The 27,447-nt window shown below is 41.6% G+C and overlaps 2 protein-coding genes across 2 annotated transcripts; one reads left to right on the top strand and one right to left on the bottom strand.

Annotated features, from left to right (window-relative positions):
• The first annotated feature begins 815 nt into the window (after nucleotides 1-815).
• Nucleotides 816-4,550, top strand: PSMC4 (proteasome 26S subunit, ATPase 4). The gene is made up of 11 exons (XM_051989007.1): nucleotides 816-923; nucleotides 1,064-1,162; nucleotides 1,252-1,438; nucleotides 1,561-1,707; nucleotides 1,848-1,957; nucleotides 2,048-2,141; nucleotides 2,814-2,981; nucleotides 3,106-3,182; nucleotides 3,292-3,460; nucleotides 3,704-3,759; nucleotides 4,306-4,550. The coding sequence occupies exons 1-11, from the start codon at nucleotides 888-890 to the stop codon at nucleotides 4,417-4,419; spliced, it is 1,257 nt and encodes a 418-aa protein (XP_051844967.1). The 5' UTR covers nucleotides 816-887; the 3' UTR covers nucleotides 4,420-4,550.
• A 104-nt stretch (nucleotides 4,551-4,654) lies between these two features.
• LOC127557555 (histone-lysine N-methyltransferase PRDM9-like) lies at nucleotides 4,655-25,881 on the bottom strand. The gene is given in 12 exon segments (XM_051990866.1): nucleotides 4,655-5,369; nucleotides 5,371-5,515; nucleotides 5,518-6,615; nucleotides 8,874-9,067; nucleotides 9,535-9,602; nucleotides 10,028-10,299; nucleotides 10,539-10,640; nucleotides 23,063-23,170; nucleotides 23,666-23,789; nucleotides 24,543-24,643; nucleotides 24,738-24,955; nucleotides 25,853-25,881. Coding segments are annotated over 12 exon segments (2,604 nt in total). The 3' UTR covers nucleotides 4,655-5,224.
• Nucleotides 25,882-27,447: the final 1,566 nt, after the last annotated feature.

Raw genomic sequence — 27,447 nt, 5'->3', positions numbered from 1 at the left:
ACAGAGCTGATCCCTGGGCAGGGACCTGGCTGGGGGGTGGGGTGGGGGGGTGGAGGCGGGTCTGTTGCACATTGGGGAGGCCCATGATCTCGATGGGAGCAAGGTCTAGTGCCTCGCGCCAGGATCATGGGCTGGGGTGGAGCGAAAGCTTCCTCCTGGTCCAATTCTCAAATTAAAAAAAAAACAAAAACCAACGGGGTCGGCGGGGTATGCTGCGTTCTGCCAGGAGGGAAAGGGTGCGAGGCCAAAGGGCAGCGCCTTTCGTCACACACTGGGACGGCTACAGGATTGGAACTCCGAGCTCGACGAGGGAGGGGCCGAAGCACGGAGGCGGGGCGAAGAATAAAGGCCGCCTCTGATCCTCCCGTGGAGGAAACCGAAACTCAGAGAAGTTACGGGATTTGCCTAGTGGTCATCTCATGACAAAGTGCCCAGAGAGGGATTCGAACTTGCACTTTCCGCTCCTGACCCTCAGCTACGAAACGCTACCCAAGCGGTCAGCGAAGCGGCTTCGGAGGTCCCGGGTCTCACGTGTGCCTTTCCATCGTCTTATCCCCTCCCGCAACGCCCCGGCCCTTTTTCATAGGTCTTTGCCTCCTCCCGCTGACTCCGGGGGGAATTGCGGGTGAGGAGAGATAGGGAGGACACGGATTGTACCTCCCAAAACCCCATGGGGAAAGCTAGGACGGGCGGACTGAAGGGGGGGGGCGGAGACGACGGAGGAACCTATTCCCAGCTCCCCGGGGGAAGCTCGTCCCAAGAGTGGCGATGGGCGGACTACAGTTCCCACAGGCCCTTGCGGAGGGGTCGGACTTCCGGTGACGGAACAGCGGCGGAAGCAATGACTGAGGCAGTTCCGGCGGAGGCCCAAACTCGGCCCGCCTGCCATGGAGGAGATTGGCATTCTGGTGGAGAAGGCGCAGGTCCGGGATTGGGGGGGTTCGGCGACCCCTCAGCGGGGAAAAACGGGGTAGAGGGCGGGAGTGGGCGGTGGCAGTCGGGCTGGGGGCTCTGGGGCCCAGAGCCCAGGTGACCGGCCTCGCTCCTCTTCCCCGGTCCCCAGGATGAGCTGCCGGCTCTGTCCATCTCCCGGCCCCAGACCGGCCTGTCCTTCCTGGGGCCCGAACCCGAGGACTTGGAGGACCTGTACAGCCGCTACAAGGTGAGCGCGGGGACCCCAGCCGCTCCCCGGGGTGGGGAGGACCCGGGGTCGGGCGCTGAGCCGCCGGCTCCGCCTTGGTGTTCCCGCAGAAGCTGCAGCAGGAGCTGGAGTTTCTGGAGGTGCAGGAGGAGTACATCAAGGACGAGCAGAAGAACCTGAAGAAGGAGTTTTTGCACGCCCAGGAGGAAGTGAAGCGCATCCAGAGCATCCCCCTGGTCATTGGGCAGTTTCTGGAAGCCGTGGACCAGAACACGGCTATTGTGGGCTCCACCACCGGTAAGCCGGACCCAGCACCCTCCTCGGGCTGGAGTGCAGCTGGCCGGGCCCTCCGGGGAGCCGCGCTCGAGCCCCCCAGAGGGGCCTCAACCCCGCCCCTGCCTCCTTCCCTTTCTCTCCAGGCTCTAATTACTACGTCCGAATTCTCAGCACCATCGACAGGGAGCTGCTGAAACCCAATGCTTCGGTGGCCCTCCACAAACACAGCAACGCCCTGGTGGACGTCCTGCCCCCAGAAGCTGATAGCAGCATCATGATGCTGACCTCAGGTGAGAAGAGGCCTCCTCTCCCCACTCTTAGGCTAGAGCTGACCCCACTCTCCTCTCAGTGAGGAGGAAGCGTTGTTTCCCTGGTTCTGTGAGAGTCCTGACTACGCAGAGCCAGGCCTTAAGGTCATGTGTCCCTCCAGACCAGAAGCCTGATGTCATGTATGCTGATATTGGCGGCATGGACATTCAGAAGCAAGAGGTGAGGGAGGCTGTGGAACTCCCACTGACTCACTTTGAACTCTATAAGCAGGTGAGTAGAAGGAATAGAAATAAGGGGAATGTGGAAGGAACATTTGGAGCCTTGCTGGACTCCTGAACTTGCTTTTGCCTGTGGTTTCAGATTGGAATTGACCCTCCACGAGGGGTCCTCATGTACGGGCCCCCAGGCTGTGGAAAGACTATGTTGGCAAAGGCAGTAGCTCATCACACGACAGGTGAGAAATGCCTAACCATAGATCAATAGCTCTTGGATCTGATTTTACCCCTTAGACTTGTCTATTCCTTTGGGTCCCTGTTCTGGGTGTTGGGGTTGAAGAGGTGGGTAGTATAGAAGTTTTTTAAGTTTCTGTTTCCTCTCTACCACCTCTCTTTTCTTTCTTTAACCAGATTTTAACAGTTCTGGACCTGAGGCATTTAGAGGCTTGAGAAATACTTTGTTCTTATATAATATTCCCATGAGTTATACAGCTGTTAGGTTTTTCTTTTCTATTAATATTCTCAGGGCCACCTGGGCTGTATAGTGCATGGAGAGCCAGCTTGGAGTCAGAAAAGACCTAAGTTCAAATGTAGCCCCAGATATTTACTAAGTGTACAACCCATGCAAGTCACTAAACTTCCATATGCCTCAAGTTTCTTTAGCTTTAAAATGAGGATAATAATCACCATCACCTCACAGGGTTCTTGTGAGCATCAGATCAAGATATTTGAAAAGTCCTTGGCACAATGCCTGAGACATAGGTCCTTCATCAGTGTTTATTCCCCTTCTCCTCTTCAGAAGCTGCAATAGTTGGTTCCTCCCTTTCCTAGGGTAGGAGAACAGGGGGGAAGATGGGGATCTTAGGCTTCTGGGAGGAAAAGGTGTGATTTCATCTCCTCTTACCCCCCAGCTGCATTTATCAGAGTCGTGGGTTCAGAATTCGTGCAGAAGTACTTAGGGGAGGGACCGAGAATGGTCCGGGATGTTTTCCGCTTGGCCAAAGAGAATGCACCTGCCATCATTTTCATTGATGAGATTGATGCCATTGCCACCAAGCGATTTGATGCCCAAACTGGGGGTGAGTAAATCTACCTGCTGGAGATTGAGAGGGAAGAAGGGCTGTGAACTTGGACTCAAAAGTTGGGACCCAAACTTGAGTCAAGGATTGAGGGCTCTTGGACTGACTGGGACCTTCTTTGCAGCTGACCGAGAAGTTCAGAGGATCCTTCTTGAGCTTTTGAATCAGATGGATGGATTTGATCAGAATGTCAATGTCAAGGTTGGAAGCTTGGGTGGGAAACAGTGGTACCAGAGTAGTACCAAAAAGGTTTTTGGGAGGAAGGGAGAAGTCTGGAAGATAAGGGGCAAGATATCTTCTCCGATACTAGGTGATCATGGCCACAAACCGGGCAGATACTCTGGATCCTGCTTTACTCCGGCCTGGCCGGCTTGACCGAAAGATTGAGTTTCCATTGCCTGACCGTCGACAGAAAAGATTAATTTTTTCTACTATCACCAGCAAGATGAACCTCTCGGAAGAGGTTGATCTGGAAGATTGTATCCTGTTCTAAGAAAAAACATGGGGAGGAAATTTTCCCCTTTACTTGTGCACCCTATACCCTGATCCCTGATGGTTAAAAAAAATCACCTACTTTCTAAAAGTAAGTGACTTTTTGCCACTGTACCCCTAGATTCTACTAAGAGTGTAGAGATGAAGAGCAATCCCTAGTTTCCCAACCAGAAGCTAATTGCTCACCTCTATTCTTCAGAGAACCATTTCCTTGACTCTTCTTCCTTCAGATGTAGCTCGCCCAGATAAGATTTCTGGAGCTGATATTAATTCTATCTGTCAAGAGGTGAGTTACTTTTCTCTCCATCAAAACCCTTATTTTGCCTTGACAGATATGTCTAGTCAGCTACCCCTAGTTTTTCCCATTTTCTCCTTCATTTTACTAATTCAAAAATCATTTGTTAATTGCTACACTTTGTGTGTGGCAGGGTTGGATACAAAAATAAGACAAGGTAGAAAGGGAGTAAACATTTTTGTTGCTTTTCTTCAGTTGTTTTTTAATTATGTCTGATTCTCTGATTCTATTGGGGTTTTCTTGGCAAAGATAAAGGGGGTAGTTGCCCTTTCCTTTTATAGAGCACTTATATAGTGCCAACAGTGTGACAAGTAAGATTCATGCAGCTAGTAAGTGTGTGAAGATTATATGAACTCTTCCTGATTCCAAGCCCAGAGCCCTGTGCACTGTGGTATCTCTTAGCTGTCAGCATGGCTTCTCCAGATCTGAGAGTATAGAGAAAGAAAAAATATTTTCATCTTTACCCCTTCAAATTTACATGTCTGAGATGTGGGTGTGAAGCTATATGTATTAACTCCAGGTTCTTTGTTTTTCTAGGGTGGAATGTTAGCTGTTCGTGAAAATCGATATATTGTCCTGGCCAAAGATTTTGAGAAGGCATACAAAACAGTCATTAAAAAGGACGAGCAGGAACACGAATTCTACAAATGACCCCTTGTTAAGTCTGGGGGCTTCTCCAATTTTATCTTTTCCCAGGTACCCCTCCAGTTCCCATGGGCTAGTTCCCTTCTTTCTCCATGTATGGAATTGTTTTCTTCAATAAATTTACGAGATTGAATCAACACCTCAGCTAAGTCCCATTGAGATATTGAGCCTAGACTAAGAGTTGTCTTTGCTTTTCTTTTTATTCCTGTAGCCCCCAACAAAACCTTCCCCTCCTCCCCTTCATTTTTTCTTAGTGGTAAGGCATAAAGACTTGAAAAATTTATTGCAGTAAAACACTTAACACACAGCGAGGAGCATAATCTCTCCAAACTGAATTTCAGATTATTTCCTAACTATTCAAATTCATCTCCTAGAAGCCTTATGCCTATTAGTTAACTCTTTGCCCCATTCTCAGAGTAATGACTGGACAGTGGTTATTTGAATGCTGTCTCAGGATGAAACAGAAACACAAGAAGGAGCATAATCTCTCCAAACTGAACTTCAGATTATTTCCTAACTATTCATATTCATTTCTGGAAGCCTTGTGCCTATTCAATTACTCTAAGCCCCATTCTCAGAGTAATGACCGGGCAGTGGTTAGGCTGACTTTTTGAATGTTGTCTCAGGCTGATCAGAAAGGGGGGGGGGTCCCATTTCTTCCATATATGTGTACCTAGTATATAGGCTATCTATTGATAAGATGTTACTGTTTATATGTGATCAGATTTGGCAAAATAATGAACTATTGCCCATGGTGCTTGCCATGTGTAAGATGTTACTCTTTAGTATGTTTATCTGCATGTACTGAGGTCTAAATCCTTGGTAAATCTTTGACTGGCTTCTCTCCTGAGCATGTTCACTTGTATGGGATGAAGGCTGACTTGTCTACAAATCCTCACCTGCACTCCTCACACACATAAGGCTCCTCTTTCCCTATATTTCTACCTGTGTGTGTTGAGATATGATCTCTGTCTAAGTCCTCCCTTGCACTCCTCACACACATAAGGCTTCTCTCCTGAGTGTGTCCATCTGTGTGTGATGAGCTGTGATCTCTCTGTAAATCCTCACCTGCACTCCTCATGCACAAAAGACTCCTTTGCCTATGTCTCCACCTGTGTGTGTTGAGGTATGATCTCTGTGTAAATCTTTGCTTGCACTCCTCACACACATAAGGCTTCTCTCCTGAGTGTGTCCGCTTGTGTGTGATAAGATGTGATCTCTGCGTAAATCCTCGCTTGCACTCCTTGCACACATAAGGCTTCTCTCCTGAGTGTATCCGGGTGTGTGTGATGAGATGTGACCTCTGTGTAAATCCTCGCTTACACTCCTCGCACACATAAGGCTTCTCTCCCGAGTGTGTCCGCCTGTGTGCGATGAAGGTTGACCTGCCTACAAATTCTTGCTTGCACTCCTTGCACAGGTAAGGCTTCTCTCCTAAGTGTTTCCACCTGTGTTTGATGAAGGTCGACCTGCCTACAAATCCCTGCTTGCATTCTTCGCACATATAAGGCTTCTCTCCTGAGTGTCTCCACCTGTGTCTGATGAGATATGACTTCTGTGTAAATCCTTGCTTGCACACCTCACATATATAAGGTTTCTCTTTTGAGTGTGTCCACCTGTGTCTGATGAGGGTTGACCTGTCTGCAAATCCCCGCTTGCACTCCTCACACACATGAGGCTTCTGTCCTGAGTGTCTCCGCCTGTGTATGTTGAGGTATGACCTCCGTGCAAATCCCCGCTTGCACTCCTCGCACACATAACGCTTTTCTCCTGAGTGTGTCCGCTGCCTATGTCTAATAAGGCCTGACTTTGAGCTATATCTTTGCTTGCCTTCACCACACTTGTATTGCCCAAGCCCTTCTTGAGATTCCTCCTGTAATGCCAATGAGGTCAGTTTCACTCTCTCCCCTTGGATCCTGCTGAGATCCCACTCCCCAAGGTTGCTTTCCTTCTCTCTCACTTGCTGTCTCTGAGGAAGGCTGGCTGGTTCCTCCAGATCCACTTGCTTGATCTTCTCCCACAAGGAGCTAGGGTGTTCTTTTCGTGATGTTTCTGCTTTGTCACTTACACAACTGTAACCAGGTGGAAGCAGCTGGTCTGGATGGAGATCGCCCAGCCCATGACTTCCTGTGGTTGAATCCAGGAATCCTTGAGAGGGCTGTTTGAGCCCTTGTTGACTGAGGAAGGCATGAGTGGAGAAGTCTGAAGGGCAAGAAGGGCAAAGATGGATTCCTGGACTTGTTCTAAAGAAGTAGTAACATTTCAGGCCAGAGCTTTTGCACTCTCTGACAGTTTGCAGAGCCTCTCCTTTTTTCTCTCTCTCCTTCCCCCCCGCATCTCTTACCATTCTCTTGTGCTTCTGGCAAATGTCTCGAAAACATGCCTTGCTTCTGAAATCCCTGAGTCAGTACGTTTGTTTTTACTGAGGAGCTACTTGAGTCTATGACAACTCTTAGTTTTGGGGAACGGTATCTTCCTCCCAGCAAAGTTCATTTAAACTACTGTAATGGAACTCGGTCTGGATAAAGGTGACATTTATGCTCTGGTTGGTTAAGACAAGGCAACCTGAATGACTTTTTGAGGAAAACCTCTGTTCCAGAGGACCTAGTCATTTTGCAGCTCTGCATGTCTAATTCCTTCATCCAAAGGCACATGTTAAGTACTATTTCTTCAGTGATGAAAGTGATCCCCTATGGATAATGAATGGGATACTCTACAAAGAGGTGCTAAATTCAGACATTCAAACAGCACCGAAGCAGTGCTAAGTGCACCTTCTAGTTCCAACAGGCTAGATGAGATATTTAATAGAATTGTGAATTAAAGAATGCTTTGAAGTCCGAGAGGCAAAAGACTTGCATACACGTCCTGGCTCTCGGTTTGGCCCTGGCCAAACACTTAGTCACCTTGAGCCTCAGTTTCCTCATCTGCAAAATTAAGGTAGTGAAAATTATACTTTGTAAATAGTAATATCCTATTCGAGTTATTCCTATGATTCTTCTAGTACCAGCTGACTGATGTCTACCTTTTTAGAGCTTCTCAGATTATGCCAGCAGAGCTTAAGCCTTGGGCTTGTTGGGGGCCACTAACCTGGACCAACCAAGATTATAACCAAATTGGCTTCAGAATGAGCCTTGTCTATCAAAGTGACAGGCAATGATCTACAGTAGTGAAGGAAGTATACGCTGAAATCAGAGTGTTCTGCAACACTGAAATATCAAGTATTCAAACTGCATGGCTGTGGCCTTGATTTGGAGGTGTTTATGTACTTAAGATTCACACCACAGGAAGTATCAGGTTGTGCAAACAGCTGGATTACATGTGCAGTATGGGAGAGATCACCTTGCATCCCCAGGTAACATCTGCTATAGCCATGCAATAGCATGGAAAAATCAATTAAACTGGGTTTTTGATATATGGATTCATGTTTGTTGATAGGTATATGACCATAATTTCTAACATCTGTATACTTAAAATCTCACTAATTCATAGTCAATAAAGTGTTTTCACAAGTCCTTACTACATGCTCGAACCTCTAGGTACTGAAAACGCAAACACAAAGGTAGAACATCTACCAAGAAACTGAGATTCTGAGAAGTCAGGCATGAGGATGACCTACAAGGTGGAAGCAAAGAAATTGGAGAGGCACAGGCCCCTAGGAGATTGGGGAGGGCTTACTGTAGCAAGTAGTTTTCAGAGACAGAGAAAGGGATAGACTCCAAACATAAGAAAGTAAGGCTGGGGAAGAGACTGGGCCCAAGAGAGTATGCAAGGGAATCATTGGATAATAGGCCATGAAGAACAGGCTTGGGAGAAAAGCAATCTGACTTGATAAAAAGATTGATTTATAAAAGCTGAAGGAATGTAACTTGGGTAACTTTTGAGTAATCTTTAAGTGAAATGAAGTTAATGAACAAATGGCAGCTTGGAGGGCTGACCTTTAATATAAAAATCTTTTTACATAAAGATCCTAGACTGTCAGTTGGAAAGAATACTGATCATCTATGAAGAGGAAAATTCAGATGAAAAAGATTTTTTTCTTTTTAATATATTTTGGATCAATAAAAATCACATGAAAAATGTCAGCTAATCTTGTGGTCAGGAAGACATGGGTTCAAATGTTACCCCTGGTTTGCTCCTTAACCTTTCAATATCGTCAGACAATTGAGAAGTAAATCATAGTCTAGTTGCCACTTGAGGAGGAAATTATACATTGGGAGTTTCCTTAAAGAGAAGGAAATCTAGATCTAGAGTCCATGATTCTCCATCCCCATGCTTCAAATCAAATGTTTTCCACATTGTTGCTAATTAACAGAATCTGGATTAATTGGGTTTTATTCTGTTAGGGTAAGGAAATCTGAAAATGCTTATTACTTTTGGTTTAACATAACTCATGCTTTATCAACTTCTGGGTCCAAGGTCCTGTGCAGAAAGGACACAAAAATAAGACCCCTGCTGCTTACCTGTGATACCTGTGAGGGGCCTTTTCCACTTGCTTCCCCACTTGATGCCCAATTCTTGACCGTACTCATCCCCGTACCAGACAAGGAGCTCACAGCCAGGCCGAATGACTCGGCAGGTTCGGTAGAAGATTTGTCTTTGATACTGGAATGCCACTAGGTTCTGTTCCTCCTCCTCCCGGGCACAATTCACATACCTGCAGTTGGCGTGTGGGGAAAGGGAAAGGCTGATATGAAACAAAACCTTGTCGGTCCCCATGGCAAATCCTAATTCCTCACACAGACATTCAGTACTCTTCATAAAGGTCTCAGCTTACTGGACCTTTGCCACTTCATGTTACACATGCCCTACTCATGCCACCAAACTATTCTCTGTACTTAAAGCACATAATCGACTATGGATCTCTCACTGCTTTACTTGGGATTGGAGGTAGTGGTGCGGAAAGCAGGACCTTTCTTACAATACCTCCAGGCTAGATGCACAAAACTCTATAATAGCACAGGACTTTTTTCACCCAGACCCAAGATAATAAAGAGGTTGTTGGGTAAAGAAAGGAAGATGGCAAATCAAAATTGGGAAAGCAGATGGGGTAGAGGTCAATCTGAGGAACGAAATTACCTCCCTGGAGGCTGACCTATTCAGATTCTGGAGTTCAGTTCTCACCTCATCCAGTTAGAGCAAGACTCTTCTTTCCCATCCACATACTCGTAACTATTTCTCCCCTTGGTGATCTGGAATTCAGGAAATAACATTAAATTCATGTATTTTCATATGCAGACTGCCACCCCTTTACCCCGCTATCTCTTTAAGTTGGATTGATCCAGTTTACACTTTGATAGCTTAAGTGTGCTGAGAGGGTACTTGGTTTTTGGGTGTATATCATGCCTTGTCCTAAGAGGACAGGGGGAGCAATTCCCTGGAGGTGAAAGCCATGTCTCCCCCATCACATCAGGGGCTCCCCTAGGGCTGGGACTTGATCTTCTTTTTATGTAGCTTCTCCCAAGCAGTACCCAGAATGGAACCTTGAACACCCAGGTGGGCCATACTTGAGACTGAACAGCATTCATATAGTTTAAGGGATGCCCTATGAGAAGAGGGACTAAGATTGAAGGGAGGAAGAAGAGGGCCCCATGACAAGAGTGCAAGTTGATCTTACCATCCAGGAATATCCACTATTGGCAGCCTCATCATCCTCTGTGGCTTTCCCTTCGTAGGGTCCGAAGTGCAGACCCAGGGGTAGATTTGAGCCTTCATTCCATACACCAAGTCCTGCATTAGGAATTCCCGAAAGTCCAATTCTTAACCCCGGGGGCAGGGTGATGGCTGAGCAGTAAGGATATCCCTTGATCATGGCACCGTCCTGGACAAATTTTGGGGGCCCGTGAACAGCACAGGCTTCCAAGAAGAAAGTTTGACACTCCTCACAGACTGGCGGAAAGCAAGCAATAGAGACCAGGATTAGGAACAGCTGAAACTAGGCTCACCATCCCCTAGGGAGGGAAGAAGTATGATTGTGAAGTACATTTATACCACATGGCATCATTACTGAATGCTTATCCCGACCCTGAGAAATCTGGCCTGGGGCTGATCCAGGATCACGGAAAGGGGTGGCACTCTGGCACTAAGAACAGGTAAAGGTCAGCCAGAGGGGAATGAGAGCTACTCACAGAGATAGTCATCATCCTGAGGGTCCCAGATTTCTTGGTACATTCGATACTTCCGTTCCCGCAAATTGTAGATATGGACTGCAACCTCCTTTTTTCTGCACTCTGGAATGGGATCATTGACAGTGTGGTGGGAATAAAGTAAAGGCAAAGAAATGTTCTCCGTCAGTAAGAAAACAACTCTCCTAAATCCTTATAAGGATTTCTTATTCTCGGCTCTCAGAAGAGCAGGGCAAGAAAGGTGCCTGATGGTCTATAGCTATTTCACGATCCAGGGTCAGGCACAAGCTGCCCCCTCCCTCAGATTTTCAATCCTTTCCCTTCCTAAAAGGACAACCACTTATCCTTGACTATCTGTTCTCATCTGTCTACAGATATCCTCACTGAGCTCTACTGCAGTCCCAGATGTGCTCTGGACCTGTCACAAACATAAAAGATCTCAACTAAGGCAGAAATAGGGAATTTAGAAAGGGATAGTCGAGGTATAAGTTCCCTAATTTCTTCCTCTTACCCAATTTTCCCTCTGTCATTTGAGTGGTAGTACAGATTCCATCCATCTGACCTTGTTTCTTGACTTCTTCTGAGATGGTCACGTTATTCATGACTACTATCTTCAACTCCTTAGATAAATCCGCTGTTTCTTTTGTTTTAGCGTCAGCTAATTCTTTGGTCATCTCCTTATTCTGTAGGAAACACACATTGTTTCACTCTCAACTTTTTAGTTTTGTTATTCCATACTATTCCTCTTTAAGAACATTGAAGAGGAACAGTGGTGAGCTGGGGGTGAGAACTTGTAAGAGGAAACAAGGAACATCGAGTAGTAGGTATTTCAGTAGAAAAAGAAGGAGCTAAGTATGGAAATCTACATTGGGAAGAGAAGTTGTGAGGGGTAGCCTAATAATAATCCTGAATAAGAATTCAGGGATAAGGGTAAGGAATAGCACAAGAGAGGAATAGAACTACAAAAGAAATTTTGATCATTGAGGAGTGATAGAAAGGAAAGTGCAGACTAAAGACTGAAGAGGTAGTCTTCAGAAACTCATTTATAATAGACATTGTCAATCCATTTTCTTCATAATTCCACTGTAACTACGCTTCTGGAAGATTTTCCTAAGGCATCATAATAGAGCAGGCAGATACTTTTAATATCATATAGTCCAGCCTAATTTTTAAAGATGAGAATGAGTATGAGAAAGGTAAAATGACCTGCTCATTAAAGAGTAGTCCTGGGATTCAAATTCAAGTTCTCTAATTGTCAATCCAGTGGTTTTTTGTGTTTGTTTTTTTGTTTTTTGTTTTTACTATATAACTCTGACCTACCGATTCTCTTCTCTTGCAGTTTATTGATGTTGTGCTTAAATGTTAACTAATCTTCCTGTCTTGTCTTTATCAAACTTGGAAATCTCTGAAGGTGGGATCATTGCTTCATTAGTGGACCAGGAGTTATCCAGCCAAAGGCAGGGACCTATATCTCTCCTTTAAGACTGAGGACTTCCTTATAGGCAAGAACCACAATATCTCCCTTTCTCTACCCCAATCTCTTCCTCCATCCTCTGCCACCCTGCACCCCAACACACATGCACATACACAGTGTTTAACAGGAATGAAATATACCTGACCCCTGACCTTTCCAGTCTTCTTAAACATTCCTCCCAGGTCCAGCCATATTTTCTTGTTGTTCCTCACACAGACTGTACCATTCCCCATCTCTGTGCCTCGACATGGCTATCCTCCTTTTGTATATATGCTGTGTATACTTACAGGTACATGTTATCTTCTCACTTAGAATGTAAGTTTCTTGAAGACAGACACTGTTTTGTTTTAGTCTTTGTATCTCTGGGATAGAGCATAATATCTCATATAGTAGGTGTTTAATAAATGTAGACTGACTCATGGATTGGGAAGAATTCTCAGCCTGTGATCACAGAGTCCTCTAAAGTTTTGGGGTATCATAAGCAGCAGAGGAGACACAAACTGGGAGCAGCATCAGGACCAGTAAGATAAAGGTATATTGATAACAGGCTTTCCCAGTTTTCACTGCATTTTTCTTTTGAGGATTAAGTGGTATAGTGGAAAGCATGTTGGACTTGGAGTCAAAAAAAACTGAGTTCAAATCCAGTCTTAAGACTCTCAACTAGCTGACTGACCCTAGGAAAATCATTTACCTTTGTCTGTCTCAGTTTCCTCATCTGTAAAATAGGAATAATAATATCTACCACCCGGGATTTTTGTGAAGATCAGATGACACGCCAGTGAATTTCATTCTATTACTGGATAGTTTTACTATCATGCCCCTTCCGCTTCTCAGCATAGCCGCTGACCTTGCACTCATACTTGTGGGATATCTAGAGGTTATCCAAGGGAATACCAAATGGCACTGTTCTCCTGAAACTACAGTTCATGAGCTCAAGTGAATCATTAGGCTCAAGTGAATAAGTAGATTCAATTAGCTCTTACCAAGGTATTTTTTCAAATGATGTAGCAAGAAGAGTAGTTATAAACATTTCCCCCACTTAAACCTAGGATGAAATCTCCCATAAATATATTTCATGCCCATGGGGAGAGTGAGTATAAACTTAAAGTAATGAGATACCTATATGATCAAGGCAACTCTCCCTAACTGCAGGGCCTGTGTCCTATTTCTCTTGGAAGAATCTTATTAAAGTTCAGTAGTGGCCATAAGATCTGTACCAGTTGCTCAGCTAGGCTTGCTTGTTCTAGGACCTCTAGGCATTTCTGATGAATAGGTCAATCTCCTAGTTTGTCCCTATATAAATTTGTAGTGTCTACCCCATCCATGTCAGTTACAATTCTTAATTGGGAGACTGCTGTGCACTTTCAGGAACAGAAGAAAATTATGGCCTATGATTGGCAGAAGTCCCCCCAGTTTTGCTCGTCAGGGCCTTTGCTCAAGCTCCTACGCTTGAGGTGGGAAAGAAGTTTAGCTTTTCCTTTCAGCTACCCAGTTTTTTTTAATCAAAACTTAACACTAAGAACAAAACCTAAAAGCATTTTTATCTACAGAACAGAACACACACAAAAAAAGATTATATATGAAATTTCATGATCTCTATACATTCTGCTTGCTTTAAAAAAAAAGGAGTCATTGTAGTTTACTGAGTAAAGTAAATGTTCACATCTACACTTAATAAAAATGACTTTGATAGACATATAGAGGAATGGAGTGAAAGAGATAAGGATACCAGTTGGGAGGTTGCTGTAGTAATGCAAAGAGAGATGATGCAGACCAGGACTTAAGGTGACAACTGTTTGAATAGAGAAAAGGAATCACTTGTAAGATGTTATAGAGATAGAAACAGGAAGACTTGGTAACTGCTTGGACGTGTAAAATGAAGGAGAGTGACAGGTGACATAAAGGTTATATACCTGGGAGACTGGAAGGATATTAATATCTTTGATAGAAATAGGAAATTTTGGTAGAAGGCTGGGTTTGAAGAGATGACAATGAACTGATGCAAATTCAGTATAAGATATTCTTCTAGTTTTAGACTGTTTGAGTTTGACATGTGTCTGGGACAGTCAGTTGGAAAATTTTTAATAGATACTTGGGGATGCAGAACTAGAACTAGGGAGAGAAATGGGTTAAAATTTTAAAGTATATAATAAATTCAACACACTACTTTCAAAACTATCCTGATTATATTTTTTTCTGAGCTACCTTCTGTAAACCTCTGAATACTTATTTAAAATATTCAATGTCCTTTTTTGTGCCACCATTGCTACTTCAACTCCCCTTAACTGAAAACATTTTTAAAAAAACACCTTTGTTACAACAACAACAAAAAAAGATTAAGTAAAATAAATCCATGTAGTGGCCATGTTCCAAAATGTGTTTCCCTCCACATCTTGAATCCACATCTTTTACTACCTCCTTGCTCTGGTCTCACATAAAGAAGTGGCCGTTTAATTCCATTCCACCTCATCTTTTATAGAAAAATGTCTTTTCCATCATCTCCATTCTTATCTTTAATCTCTCTCAGTCTACTGGCCATTTCCCTGATGTCTATAAACATGCATATGTCACCTTATTTATTCTCAGTCACTATAATCCCAAATTTCTTTTTCCTTTTATGGCTAAACTCCTTGAAAAGATTGTCTATTATCAAGGCACCTATTTTCTTTCATCTTGTGCTCTTTTTTTTTTTTTTTTTTAACTCTCTATACTCTGGATTCCAACTGCTCTCTTCAAATTTATCAACATCTCTAAATTTTAAATATACTGAATAAACATTTATAAAGCACTTACTATATGCCTAGTAAAAGATTCCAGACAGCTTTAAAATATATTGGAAAATAACATAAAAATGAATCAACCCCTAATGAGATAGACCTTGTGGATTTCCCAAAGGAACCATAGGATTCAAGTAAAATTCTTGAATATTACAAAAAAGAAATAGGAATCAAGAAAAGTAAAATTTATGGACTACACAGCAGAACTAATTGGCAGAATAGAAAAAAATTAGGGAAAAAAAGATGGACATCCAAAAAAGAAAAAGAAGTGTTCAAAACATTTCTGAAAAGAAAACCAGATCTGGAGAATTAATTGTTTTTCATGTACTTCAGGCAACAAATATGCAAGAAAAGTAAACCAATATAGTAAATGAGGACAAAAACAACAACAAAATAACAATAGACCACTATTCTTTCTACATATACAAAGATGACAAGAGTGAAAGCAGATATGAAGTAGAAGTGATGGTCAACAGACTTGAAATATCATGGATATCACATACCTCAAAACATCGTGCCTACAAGTAAATCAATATTTTTATGGTACTAAATTAGAGAATGGCAGAATGCATAAAAGGGTGAGAAGGAAAAAAGATAGATAAGAATATATGATATACCCTAATTAGATCAAGGACTAATAAAGAAGGGAAAATAACTCCTGTAGTCTCCAATAGGAGAATGGGAGAGTAGGCAAAGGGAGGGACTGAAAAAAAAGGGAGTAGAGAAAAACCTTGTTTCATTAATGGGGGAGAGAGTACCCGTGATAAATGTGCCAAAAGAAAAAAGTACAATTCCTATAAAAAGATATGGAGATTTAAAATTGAGTAGACTCTGCAGGGATTTGGTGTGTAGAGAGACCACTTGCCTGCCTCAGGAGAAGGGGAGTCAGAGTTCTCAGGGGCAACTGAAACCCTTCTGGGAAAACACAAACCCAATAAGATTTCCAGACAAGTTGAAAAAAGTGACCAAATGTTAACAATGAACTACATAATGGGGACAAAATCGGGGACAATTTCAATCTTGGGGTAACATCTTGTTGTCTTTTTTTTTTTTTTTTTGCTGAGGCAATTGGGGTTAAAAAAAGGTGGGAGGGAGATAATATCTACAAAGCAACAACATAGAAACCATGCTGAAGATGAAATTTATCTTAGAAGCTTTAATTTCATGAAGAATTCAGACACTAAATAATGGCTAAATATGTATAAGAGCCATGAACTCAAGAACAAAGTCTAGAATAAGACAGAAAGGAAAGCTAAATAATGAAAAGGATAAAGAAAAAATATTTTTTAAAGTATGAAAAATGAAAACTTAAAAACAAAACAACTGAAGAAAGAAATTTTCTTATCTACTTAACTGAGAGAGAAAAAAGGAAAAATATTAACTGAATAAAAGAAAAAAAGAAATAGGTATGGAATCAAGGTGGTGAAGAGAAACCATTTTCTCTAGTTCACCTGGCATTCCTCTTTCACAATAAACCAGAAAACAATGCAAACCAACTTCTAATTGGGAAAGCCAAGAAAAGTCATTTTTCTAGCGTAGGACAAGAAGATTGAGAGGTCAACTGACATTAGGGTGGGGAATGACCAGAAGTACAGCATTAGCAGAAAAGGGCACAGGAATATTCTAGCACTCAGGCACAGAAAAGAAGTCAAGAAAGAACTCTAGGACAAAAACATATCTCTGGGAACCCATTGAGAGTGGGACAAAATGCTATCTGACAGCTCTATCACCCATTACCCAATTTCAGCTCATAGATCTAGGGGAGAAAGGTGTGCACATTGATGAGCAAGGATGGGGGTGGTGTGTCCTAACTGAGTACTGAGCAAAGAAAAATTTCCAGAAACACAGCTGTGTGTCTCTGAACTCAAATGCAGAACAGTGACTCAGTTCTAACCTTTATCCTTGCACATAAACCTTCAATGAAATAAGTAGGGCAAGACCAAAAGGGAGCCAGCAGTTTAGTTTCTCTGAACATGCAGAACTTCCTAGAACATTACCAGAGATGAGTCCAGCATCAGTCTACTGAAACTCAATCACATATAAGCCAACAGACCCAAACAAATTAGAAACATATAGACCTCAAATCAAAACAGACTTCTCCCTAGATCACACCATTTTGGAAGCATTGAAAGGTGCAGAACTTCAGCCAAAGCTGTGAAAACAGAAGGACATAAAAGGATAGCTCAAGATAGATCCATTACCTGCTTACCCCCCATTAGTGATAAGAGAGCAAATATTAGCTTAAAATCCAAAGTCAAGAAGTAGGTTGGAAAAATAGCAAACAACAACAACAAAAAGCCATAAAGACCATATAGAGCTACTATGGGTGATGGGAAGCTCAAGACACAAACAGAAGAAAATAATTTGAAAATCTCTACAAGGAAAAGTCTCAAAGAAAAATGCATACTGGACACAAGCTCAATAAGAATTCCTAGAAGAAAAAAAAATTGTTTAAAGAACAAGAAAGATTTTAAAAATCAAATATGAGCAAACAAAGGAAAAACTGGAAAAGAAACAAGAACTATGAAAAAAAAAGAATTAACAATTTGGTTTAAAATGTATGGAATCTTCCTGAAGAAAATAACTCCTTGAAAATTAGAATTGCTGAAATGGAAACTAATGACTCCATAATAAATCAAGAAATAATGAAACAAAGTCAAGTAGGTGGGGGAAAAAATAGGATAAAATAGGAAATATCTCCCATGAAAAAAACAAATGACTAGAAAAATATATTGAGGAGAGAAAATTTTAATCATTGGATTACTTGAAAGTTATAAGAAAAAAATGAGTGTAGACTTGGACATCATATGTCAAGAAATGAAGGAAAACTACCCAGCAGGCAAAGTAGGAATTAAAAGAATCCATTAATCATGTCATGTAAGAAACCCCAAAATGAAAATTCCCAAGAATACTACAGCCAAAATTCAGAGCTCTTAGGTCAAGGAGAAAATATTGCAAGAGTCAGAAAGAAAGAATTCAAGTACTATGGAGCCACAGTCAGGATCACATATGATTATCATCTACCAACATAAAGAAGCAAAGGATTTGGAATATGATATTTCAGAAGGCAAAGGAACTAAGATTATCCAATTTTACAATTACTATTCAACATTGTACTAGAAATATTATCTACAGCAACAAGAGAAAAAAAAAGAAATTAAAGGGAAAAACATAGGTAAGGAGGAAACAAAAACTATCATTTTTTATACTTGGAGATTCCTGAAGAGTCAACTAAAAAAATTTAAAAAGAACAACTTCAGTAAAATTATAGGATATAAAGTAAGTCTGCACAAATTATCAGCATTTCTAATTATAACTCACAAAACCTGGTAAGATGAACTAAAAAGAGAAATTTCTTATAAAATAAGTATGGACAGTATAAAATACTTGGGAATCTACCTACCAAGAAACACACAAGAACTATATAAACACAATTCCAAAAAACCCAACCAAACAAAGAAACAATCCTCAAAAACCAAACAACTCTTCAAATAAATATGTATCTAAATAATTTATAGATATGCTAGCTAATGGGGTTGAAATTTATAATAATACCTAAATTAATTTACTTATTCAGTACCATTCTGATCCAACTACCAAAGAATTGCTTTATAGATCTAGAAAAAATAGAAAGAAAACTTCTCTGGAAAAACAAAAGATTAAGACTATCAAGAGAATAAGTGGGGAGGGGGAAAGGAAGGGGGCCTTGCAGTACCAGATCTCAAAGTAATAAATATATATGTGTATATATATTAGTATATTCAATGCTTTATTATACTATTTGGGAAGCTTACTAGTTATTATACTGTTCAAATTCAACTTTATGTTACTAGAGAGTGTTTGGAACCAAAATGTCTCCCTGACCTCAGTAACTCCACAAGAATGCTAGAGATGGCTACAATAAATATTAGGTTTCTCTATGTTCCCCGGTTGTCCTGATGTGCAAAATGAGTCATCTCTTTGACTTGATCACTCAGGGGCCTGCTAATCAACTGCTGGGAAAAAAGGTTAAAATGTGGGTGAAGGTCTTTTTTTAGAGCTTTCCTTTTCCCTAAGTCTTTTTCTTTCTCTTCCTTTCTCCTCAACTCTTTTGAGATATCTATGACAAATAGCTGTTCAGTTATCTAACAAATACAGGCAGTAGTTTTACACTCATTCACTTAGAATAAAAACTATGTTAGTGAGGAAAACTTGTATTTAGTGGCAGTAAAGTAGATATTGATGGTGTTTACACCTCAGAAGTTCTTTCGTGCATGTAAAGAATTGTTTATTTGGGAAAACTGAAGGGGAACACCTAGAGATGCCAAAAAAAACCCAAAACCTTGTGAAAAAGCAAAGAAAGGGAGCTTTATAAAAATGGAGAAGCTGAGGGCAGCTAGGTGGCGCAGTGGATAGAACACCAGCCTTGATGTCAGGAGGACCTGAGTTCAAATTTAAACTCAGAAACTTATCACTTTCTAGTTGTGTGACCTTGGGCAAGTTATCTAACCCCAATTGCCTCAGCAAAAAATAATAATAAAAAAATTAAATTTAAAATTAAAAAAAAAAAAGATGGGTAAGACTAAGAAGTTTCATATCCAAAATAGCTTTCTCAGCTACCTATAATACTGAGCAGGAATTTACTTCCACTGACCTTTTTAATGTGATTTTCAATGGAGAATAAGAAAAAAAAATTGTAAGGTTCCTTCTTTCTCTTTGTTTTTGCAACCCTGGCCAGATTGGAGATTGAAAAAGTAAAGACATAAAAGAAAGGATTTCCCCCCCAGGTTTGTAGAAATTTATATTACAAACTAATTAGAGACTAAAATTTGTAAATGAAATGCAGTCTTACCAGAAATTCTAATAATATGTTTTAAGGATTTTTGTAACTCTGGTAAAGTACCTCAGTGAATTTTAAAATGTTTGTAGCTAGGTTAAAGAATAAGTGAAAACAGTATATACTTCTCTCCCCTTCCTGGAGGGTGAGAGATATACTATTTTGATAGAAGATGATTTCTTTTATTATAAAATAAACAGAATTGAAGATAGTTTAAAATGATTCAACAAAATTTAACTGTTTAGGCAAACTAGTAGCTGTCAACCAAGTTGAAAAAGACGACACAACTTGAAAAGTAAAAATTCAGCAATCAAGTGTTAATAAGGAAGTATATAAGCAAAGTATGTAAGTATAAGGCAATCTATAAAGAAGAAATGCAGTAGATTATTAGCCCAGAATATGGTTAAAGTAAGATGAGATGGACTTAAGAAAGGTATAGTGAAATATGGAATCAATAGAAAAAGAAAGGTTCAGTTTTGAAAGGCTTTATTCAAAGTCCACCAGAAGGAAAGAAGGGAAAAAGTCCATGAGAGAATGTTCAAACGAGTAGAGAAGAAGAGAATAGGGGGAATGTTAAAGGAGGTAGAATCCATTTGCACTGGCAGTATGAAAAAAGGGTAACTGAAACAGAATTTGCAGTTTTGGAAAGAGATTTGAGAAGTATTTTGTTGTTATAGATTTTTTTCTTTAAGATAAGAATATAAGACACTTTGGAAAAATGTCAGCACAGACATTATTCTATCAAGTTATAATATTTATCAAATGGGAACTATAGAAATAAATTTGTAACATGGAATTATCTGAGTATAGCATACTAAAATTCCTAAAAAGGATCATTAGAAGAGAATGTTTCAATCCTGAGAGTCTCATGGGCTCCAAAAAGAGGGGAAGGGGAGACTGCTGCTATCATGAATCTTTGAAAGTAGTGGGTTCTATGAAAACAATTTTTACTTTAGATAAGTGAACTATTCTGCAGACCTCTATGTAAAATGACTTATACATAATGCAAATTTAGCCTGTGGACCTGCATCCCCCTTAAATAAGAAGGCATCTGTGAGTTCCTCAAACCCAGGGTACTTTTGTACAGCTTCCCCTTTTGTTGTTAAATCAACTTTTCCTGAGAGATGTCCTTACCACAAAATTCTGAAAGAAACTCACCCTTAGGTGTGTCTTCTGTTTTAATCTTGATGAGAAGCGAGAGGCTTTCACTAAAAAAGGAATGAGAAATAAAATAAACTTTTGATTTGTAGCCATTGTCATGCCCTAGAAAGATTCATGAGGTCTCTGAAAAAAATAAAGATATGTGGCTAACAGATTATCCTTGAAGAAAATTTAGTCCACTAGTTTTCAAAGTGTTGTCTGCAAATTGGACACTCATAATATTAATAAGACCACATTTACATTTTCTTCTCTGGCATCAGTGAATTATTTTCTTATTATATTTAACCAAGAGAATACATAGCTTCATTAAGCCTTATTTGCACTAGTTTCTCAAGAATTCATGCCAGACAGATTTTTACTCCAATATTCCAACGAATATCTGATTTCCAGCAATGTGATAATTTCCTCCAAGAATGCATTTCACCACATTTCCCTGAATGCCCATTCAGTGGGTTTCTAATTCAAGTTCTCCTTTGAGTTTAACATAAGGTGTCTTCCCCAGTATTCTGGGATTCAACCATACTATTTCTTGACAGGTTTCTACCAGTGATACCAGTTAATAGTAACCGACTTTAATATGGAATTTTAAAATTTGGGAAGTACTTTACATACAACATCTCATTTGATCCTTCCAATAAGCTTAGGAAGTCATTAGAACAGATGTGATTGACTCCAAGTAAGTTGACCATAGTCACACATCTAATAAATGTTAAGTGGTAGGATTTGAATTTAGGCATCTTATGACTCCTACACTTTCTGTTATGTCATTACCATTTAATTTAGATTTTTTTTTTTTTTTTTTTTTGGAATCAAGGAAGGCCAGCTGTCTGCTCCTACAAAGCTTCCTGGATCAATGGAGGCAAAGAGGGGGGCATTGTTATAGCTTAAACATTCTGCTGTTCCTCACAAGTAAAAGCTAAAACTTGCTCCAAATAATCTAGCATTTTTCTTACCATATGATATCTATTGTGTCTCTATGAGCACAATACTTCGAAGAGTAAGAGAGAAAACTGTACATGAAAATCCTATAGAAATCCTGAGCAAAGGAAAGGAAGAACAATTAAAGACTAAAAAGGTAATTCTCCCTAAGGACATAACAATATTTACAGCATTTCTTCATGGTAGTCAATAATTAGAAACTAATGGTTCTGCTATTACGGAGTAGCTAAACAAATCATAGTATATGAATGAACTGGAATACCATAGTGCTTATAGTAAGAAATAACAAAATGGACAGTTTTACAAGAGTATAGAAAGACCTTTATTAACTGATGAAGAGATCAATATAATGATAATATTATAGGGAAAACAAATTTGAAATATTTTAAAACTCTGATTAATTAAATGATGAATCCAAAAGAATGGAGATGAAACATGTTATTTCTTCCATAGAGGTGATAAAACTTAAAAGACCAAAAGAGATATACATTTTTGGAAACAACTAATGTAGGAATTTGTTTTGCCAAGATATGCACATACGTATGGAGGAATTTGTTTTTAGGAGTTTCTGAAATTTGCTTGGGTGATATGAGGGGGAGGAAGTAGGAGTGATTATTATGAAAAAAAATAAGAAATATGAGTTGTGATGTTGTCAAAGATACCATTTTAATAGTTTTTCCAATTAGAAATAAACAATTTTCAGCATTCATTTTTGCAAAATCTGAGTTTCAAATTCTTTTCCTTCTCTCCATCTCTCCCCTCCCCTTTGATACAGATTATATATGTGCAATCATGTATAACATATTTCCATGTTTTAAGGAACTTTGTACTTAAAAACAAGCCTACCCAATACATTAATTTTATTTTTGTAATTTATTTATATGCATCTTAAATCATGTTTATTTTATGCTTAGGATCAGTTTATATGTTAATATATTTGTAATAAATTCTAAGACAATTTAAAAGGTATTTTTCAGAAATGCGCTGAAATAGTCCCCTTTCCTTGGAAATTCCTTTCCTCACCCTACTCCCTACAACTGGCAAGTCTAACAGGTGGTTTAAATTTATTTTTAAATTTAATTTAATAGCCACAAGCTAATTTGATTTAATTAGTGATTTTGTAATCAATTTTTGGTTAAAGATTTAGTCTAATACAAACTGTGATTTCACATTTTTAAATCTTTTCTAGAAGTGTAGTTTAACAGTGTTTCCTTAATATAAGTCATCTTTAATATATTCAAGGAATTTGGAAGGAACACTCTACCTCCTGACTTCTTAGAACACGAGGATGAGGAAAGTCAGAGTTTTCATTTATTTCCAGGCACCTCTTGATAGGCCCCATCATATATTTTGTCCTTACCTAATTGCTTAGGTACCCATTCTTCATCAGAATCTCCAGATTCTTCTACTTTGGCTCTCCTATTTTGCTTGCCCCGGCACATGAAAGTTGGTCGAGAAGCACTGAGACCTGAAAGAAAATGAAATCATTTGTGTCTATAAGAAAAACAACAGCAGAACACTGAAGGCTGGGGAGACAAGTACCAGTAAACCCATGACAGTGTAAGGAATACAAAAATATCAACTGAGCTTGGCAAACATCAAGAGAATAGGAAGGAAGGAAGGAAGGAGGGGAGGAAGGATGGAGGGAGGGACAGAGGAAGAGCAGGAGGGAGAAAGGGAAGGAGAAAGGAAGAAAGGGAGGGAGGGAGAGAAGAGAGGGAAGCAGAGATCGAGAGGGAGGGAAGGAGAGAGGGAGGAAGGGAGGGGAAGGAGAGAAGGAAGGGAGAAAGGAAGGAAGGAAGGAAGGAAGGAAGGAAGGAAGGAAGGAAGGAAGGAAGGAAGGAAGGAGGGAGGGAGAAAAGAAAAGAAAATCACCCAACATCCATGTAGACACAGGCTGTATCCTAAAAGATTCTTGAAAAAAGAAGGCTTTTTGTCTCTCTTATCCAATTTCTTCTATTACCTATTTTAATCATGGCCTCATAGTTCCTCTTTACATTCTTAAATCGCACTTTCTCCCATTCTCTCAGCTCCATCCATTGCTTTTTGGAAAAGTACGTGGATATATCCTTGAAAGTGTCTTCTTCCTAGGGTAGAGGAAATAGTAGAAAGCGTCAGCAAGTACAACCCGGCTTCTAAGGGCATTTTGTGAGATGCTACCTTCTAATTAAAGGATCCTCTCTTCTCACTTCCCAGCTTGCATAGTGTTCATAGACATTTCAAATGGGCTGCAAGGAGGTGGCGGGTGGCAGGCTCCTTTCAGAGTAAGGAATCAGCAGAAAGGCCGGTTCAGTTCGTGGGGAATGGGCCAGCCTAACCGGCAGTCAAATGGCCAAGGGCTTGCAATGCCCGGCTGCACTTTGGGTGCTGCCAGCTGGGGGAGTAGTGAGGGGGGAGAGAGAGGGAGGGGGATGGTATTGGCAGCTGAGGGAGGGGAGTGGGGAGGGGTGTTGGTGGCTGGGGAGGGGAGGGGAGGGAGGAAGTATAGGCCTCTGGGGAGGGGCAGCAGGGCAGACCTCGCCCCCATTACAGAGGGGAGAGGGTGACAGCTAAGGGGAGGGTCATCAGCCTCTGCGCGGAGGAGCTGACTCTGGGAGATCGTGGTAGGGATCCCAGGGGTACCAAGAGCAAATGAGGAGCCGAAGAGCCAATGGGGGATGGGCATGCTGCTCATTTCGGTCCTTTTAACAGGGATGGGGGGGGAGCAAGAAAGGTTAGTCCCTTTCGCGTCCGTCCTTGTCCTTCCCTGCCGGGCCCCTGTGTGACTCTGAGGGGTCCCACCGACCTTTGACTCAAGGCCCTTTGACTCCTGTCCCTCCACCAGTGGTCAGTGACTTCACCTGACATCCCGACACCCCATTCTCTCCATCTTCTTCGGCGCTCCCGTCCGAGGAGCTGTCCCTGCTCATTCTGGAGGGCTGGGGAGTGAGGGGGTGCTGAGCTGAGGATGAAGAAGCAGCTCAAGTGGCAGAAACAGAGCAGAGAGAAGAAACAAACTCCCAGAGGAGAGGGGGGGGGGGCCAGGACTCCTGCACCGAGGCAGTCCCTCTTGGAGCAGAGCAAAGGCCCAGCAGGCCCCACGGAGCTCCCTCGAGGGGCATCCGGGATCTCGCCTCCAAGGTCCCGGCTCCGACTAGTACCTCCCTCAAACAGCTGCGGCAGGTGGCGATGAGAAAGGGAAGGAGTAGGGGGCGGGGCCACAATACTCCCGCCAAAACCCAACCGGCCAATCCTCAAGGGAGGTGGCCGAGGGCTGACCAATCAGCATTGGGAAGTAGGAGAGGCGTAAAAGTCCAGAGAATCTCGTGCCGCAAGCCTCAGATTGGGGGGACTTGGGGGTCACTGCTCTCCCGCCAAAACCCAGCTGGCCAATCCTAGAGGGAGGTGGCCGAGAGCTGACCAACCAGCACTGGGGCGAGGGGAGGGGTGGGGTAAGAAGAACCTGGGAAAAGTCCGGAGAATCTCGTACCACAAACCTCAAATGGAGAAGGGGGAACCCTAGGGGAGCCATCATCCTCCCGCTTAAATCCAGCCGGCCAATCTTCGAGGAAGGTGGCCCAATCAGCACTGGGGGTGGGGGTTGGGGTAGAGAGATTGGAAAGGTCTGGGGAGTCTCGTCCCACAAGCCCCACATGACGGGGATGGGGGAAGCCTTATGCCCAAACCCAGCCGGGGGGGGGGGGGGGGGGGAGGAGGGGGGAGGGGAGAGGGAGGGGAGGAGAAGGGGGCGGCACTCTGAAACTTAACCTTCCTTCCTTACCCTTCCCCCCCTTAGGGAACTCATCCTCTCATGGCTCACGTTTCACAAGCTGTGATTTCCCCCCACTCCATAGAGCTCACATCCTACATCCATGACTCCCCCACATTGAACCTGCATCTCACATTCCTGACCTCCTCCCAGACTCACCCCTGACCCCTACCCCTTCCATCACGCCACACTCTGACCCCCCTAGACTCAAACATGTGACAGGTGCCCCCCCATATCCCTTTTTTTTTGAGTAACGTGTCTCCCTGATAGGAAGTGTTAAGTGTCCCTCTCGCTGCCCCCTCTAGTCCCAGACCCTAGAGGCCTTTACCCTTTTATTTCCTCAACCCCTCCCTACATTCCTCGAATCCCCATCAAAGTCTTCTCCACCTCCTATAACCCTACTTTCCTCCTTTCTCCCCACCCCCATACATCGTGGACCCTCCTGCAGGAAGGGAGGATGTAGAATGGCTTGAGTTCTGGGGGGCATGTGACCACAATTACCCTGACTTGGATGGGGTGGGAACTGGGGTTGTGTTGGCATGGAGAGCTTATTTCTGGGGTGGCCAATACCATCCCTCCTGGCTTAAGAGAAAGGGTACCATATACAGGGGAGGGGCGCCAAGCTCTTCTGGACTCCAGTCCAAAGACAACTGAAAATGCAAACGACACATATTAGACAGCTAGTGTATGCAAGAAGGCACTACTTTTTTTGAGTCTGGGAATATAATTGTAAGGTACTGAGCCTTTTCTAATGCAGACTTATTTATGGAAAAGGGAAGAAAAAGAAAATGTGTGTGAGAAAATCAGTTTGAGACAACTCTGAGGACCTGAAAAAAAAAAAAAAAAAGCTCCTCAGACAAATGCACTAAAATGATTTATATGTATTTGTTTTTTACAAAGGAAACATATTTTTAAAATAATAAATCTATTATTTTAAACATTCATTTAAAAAATTGGGGATTCCAAATTTCCTTTTCCTCCTGCCTCTCCCTCACCAATTGAAAAGGCAAAAAATGTGATCATTATACAAGTGAAATCATAAAACATTTCCATATTAGCCATGTTGCCAGAAAAGGAGGGATGGATAGCATTTTTCATCATGAGTCCTTTGGAATTATCTTGGGTCATTGTATTGCTGAGAAAAGCTAAGTCATTCACAGCTAATCATCACAAAGTTGCTGTTACTATCTGTGTTCTATGTTCTCCTGATTTGTCTCACTTCATTTCGAATCAGTTTGTTTAAGTCTTACCAAGTTTTTCTGAAATCATTCCCCCTGCCATTTCTTACTGAACAAAAGTGTTGTTGCCATCATATGCCATGACTTATTTAGCATTCTCTGACAAATAGGCATCCCCCCCTCAATTTCCAATTCTTTGCAGCAAAAAGAGCTACTATAAATATTTTTGTACAAATAAGTTCTAAAAGGACCTATTTGGAAGCAGCTCAGAAGCAAGAGCACTGATGTAAACATTTATTAAATATCTATTATGCCCAGCATTGGGCTGATAAGTAGTAGGGATACAAAGTACGGCAAAATAGTAATAATGATGATATAATTATAATATCCTGCCCTCAATCTAATGAGCAAAATCTAATGAAAACAACTATGTTTAAGTAGGATATTTACAGGAAAACCAGAATATAATCTTAGAGGAAAAGCATGTTATTAAGGAGAATCAGGGAAGTCTTCTTATGGAAGGTGGGATTTAGCTGGCTCTGAAGGAAAACACATTATGGTGGGAGAAAATTCCAGGAATGGAGGCCAGCCATTGAAGATATTCTTCAGCATAGGGAAGGCTAGACGAGATCAGATCATGTAGGGTTTTAAAACTCAAACAGAAGATTTCCTATTATATCTTAGGATCCACTGGAATTTATTAAAATGGGGAGGGGGTGACAAGAGGGTGTGAGCTGGTCAGACCTGCCTTAGAAAGATCAACTTCACAGCCACGTGGAGGAGGGACAAGAGTCAGAAGACCAACCAGAAAGCTACTGT

The sequence above is a fragment of the Antechinus flavipes genome, chromosome 3 (assembly GCF_016432865.1).
Source record: "Antechinus flavipes isolate AdamAnt ecotype Samford, QLD, Australia chromosome 3, AdamAnt_v2, whole genome shotgun sequence".
NCBI lineage: Eukaryota > Metazoa > Chordata > Mammalia > Dasyuromorphia > Dasyuridae > Antechinus > Antechinus flavipes.
This window is presented reverse-complemented; position numbering and strand designations above follow the sequence as displayed.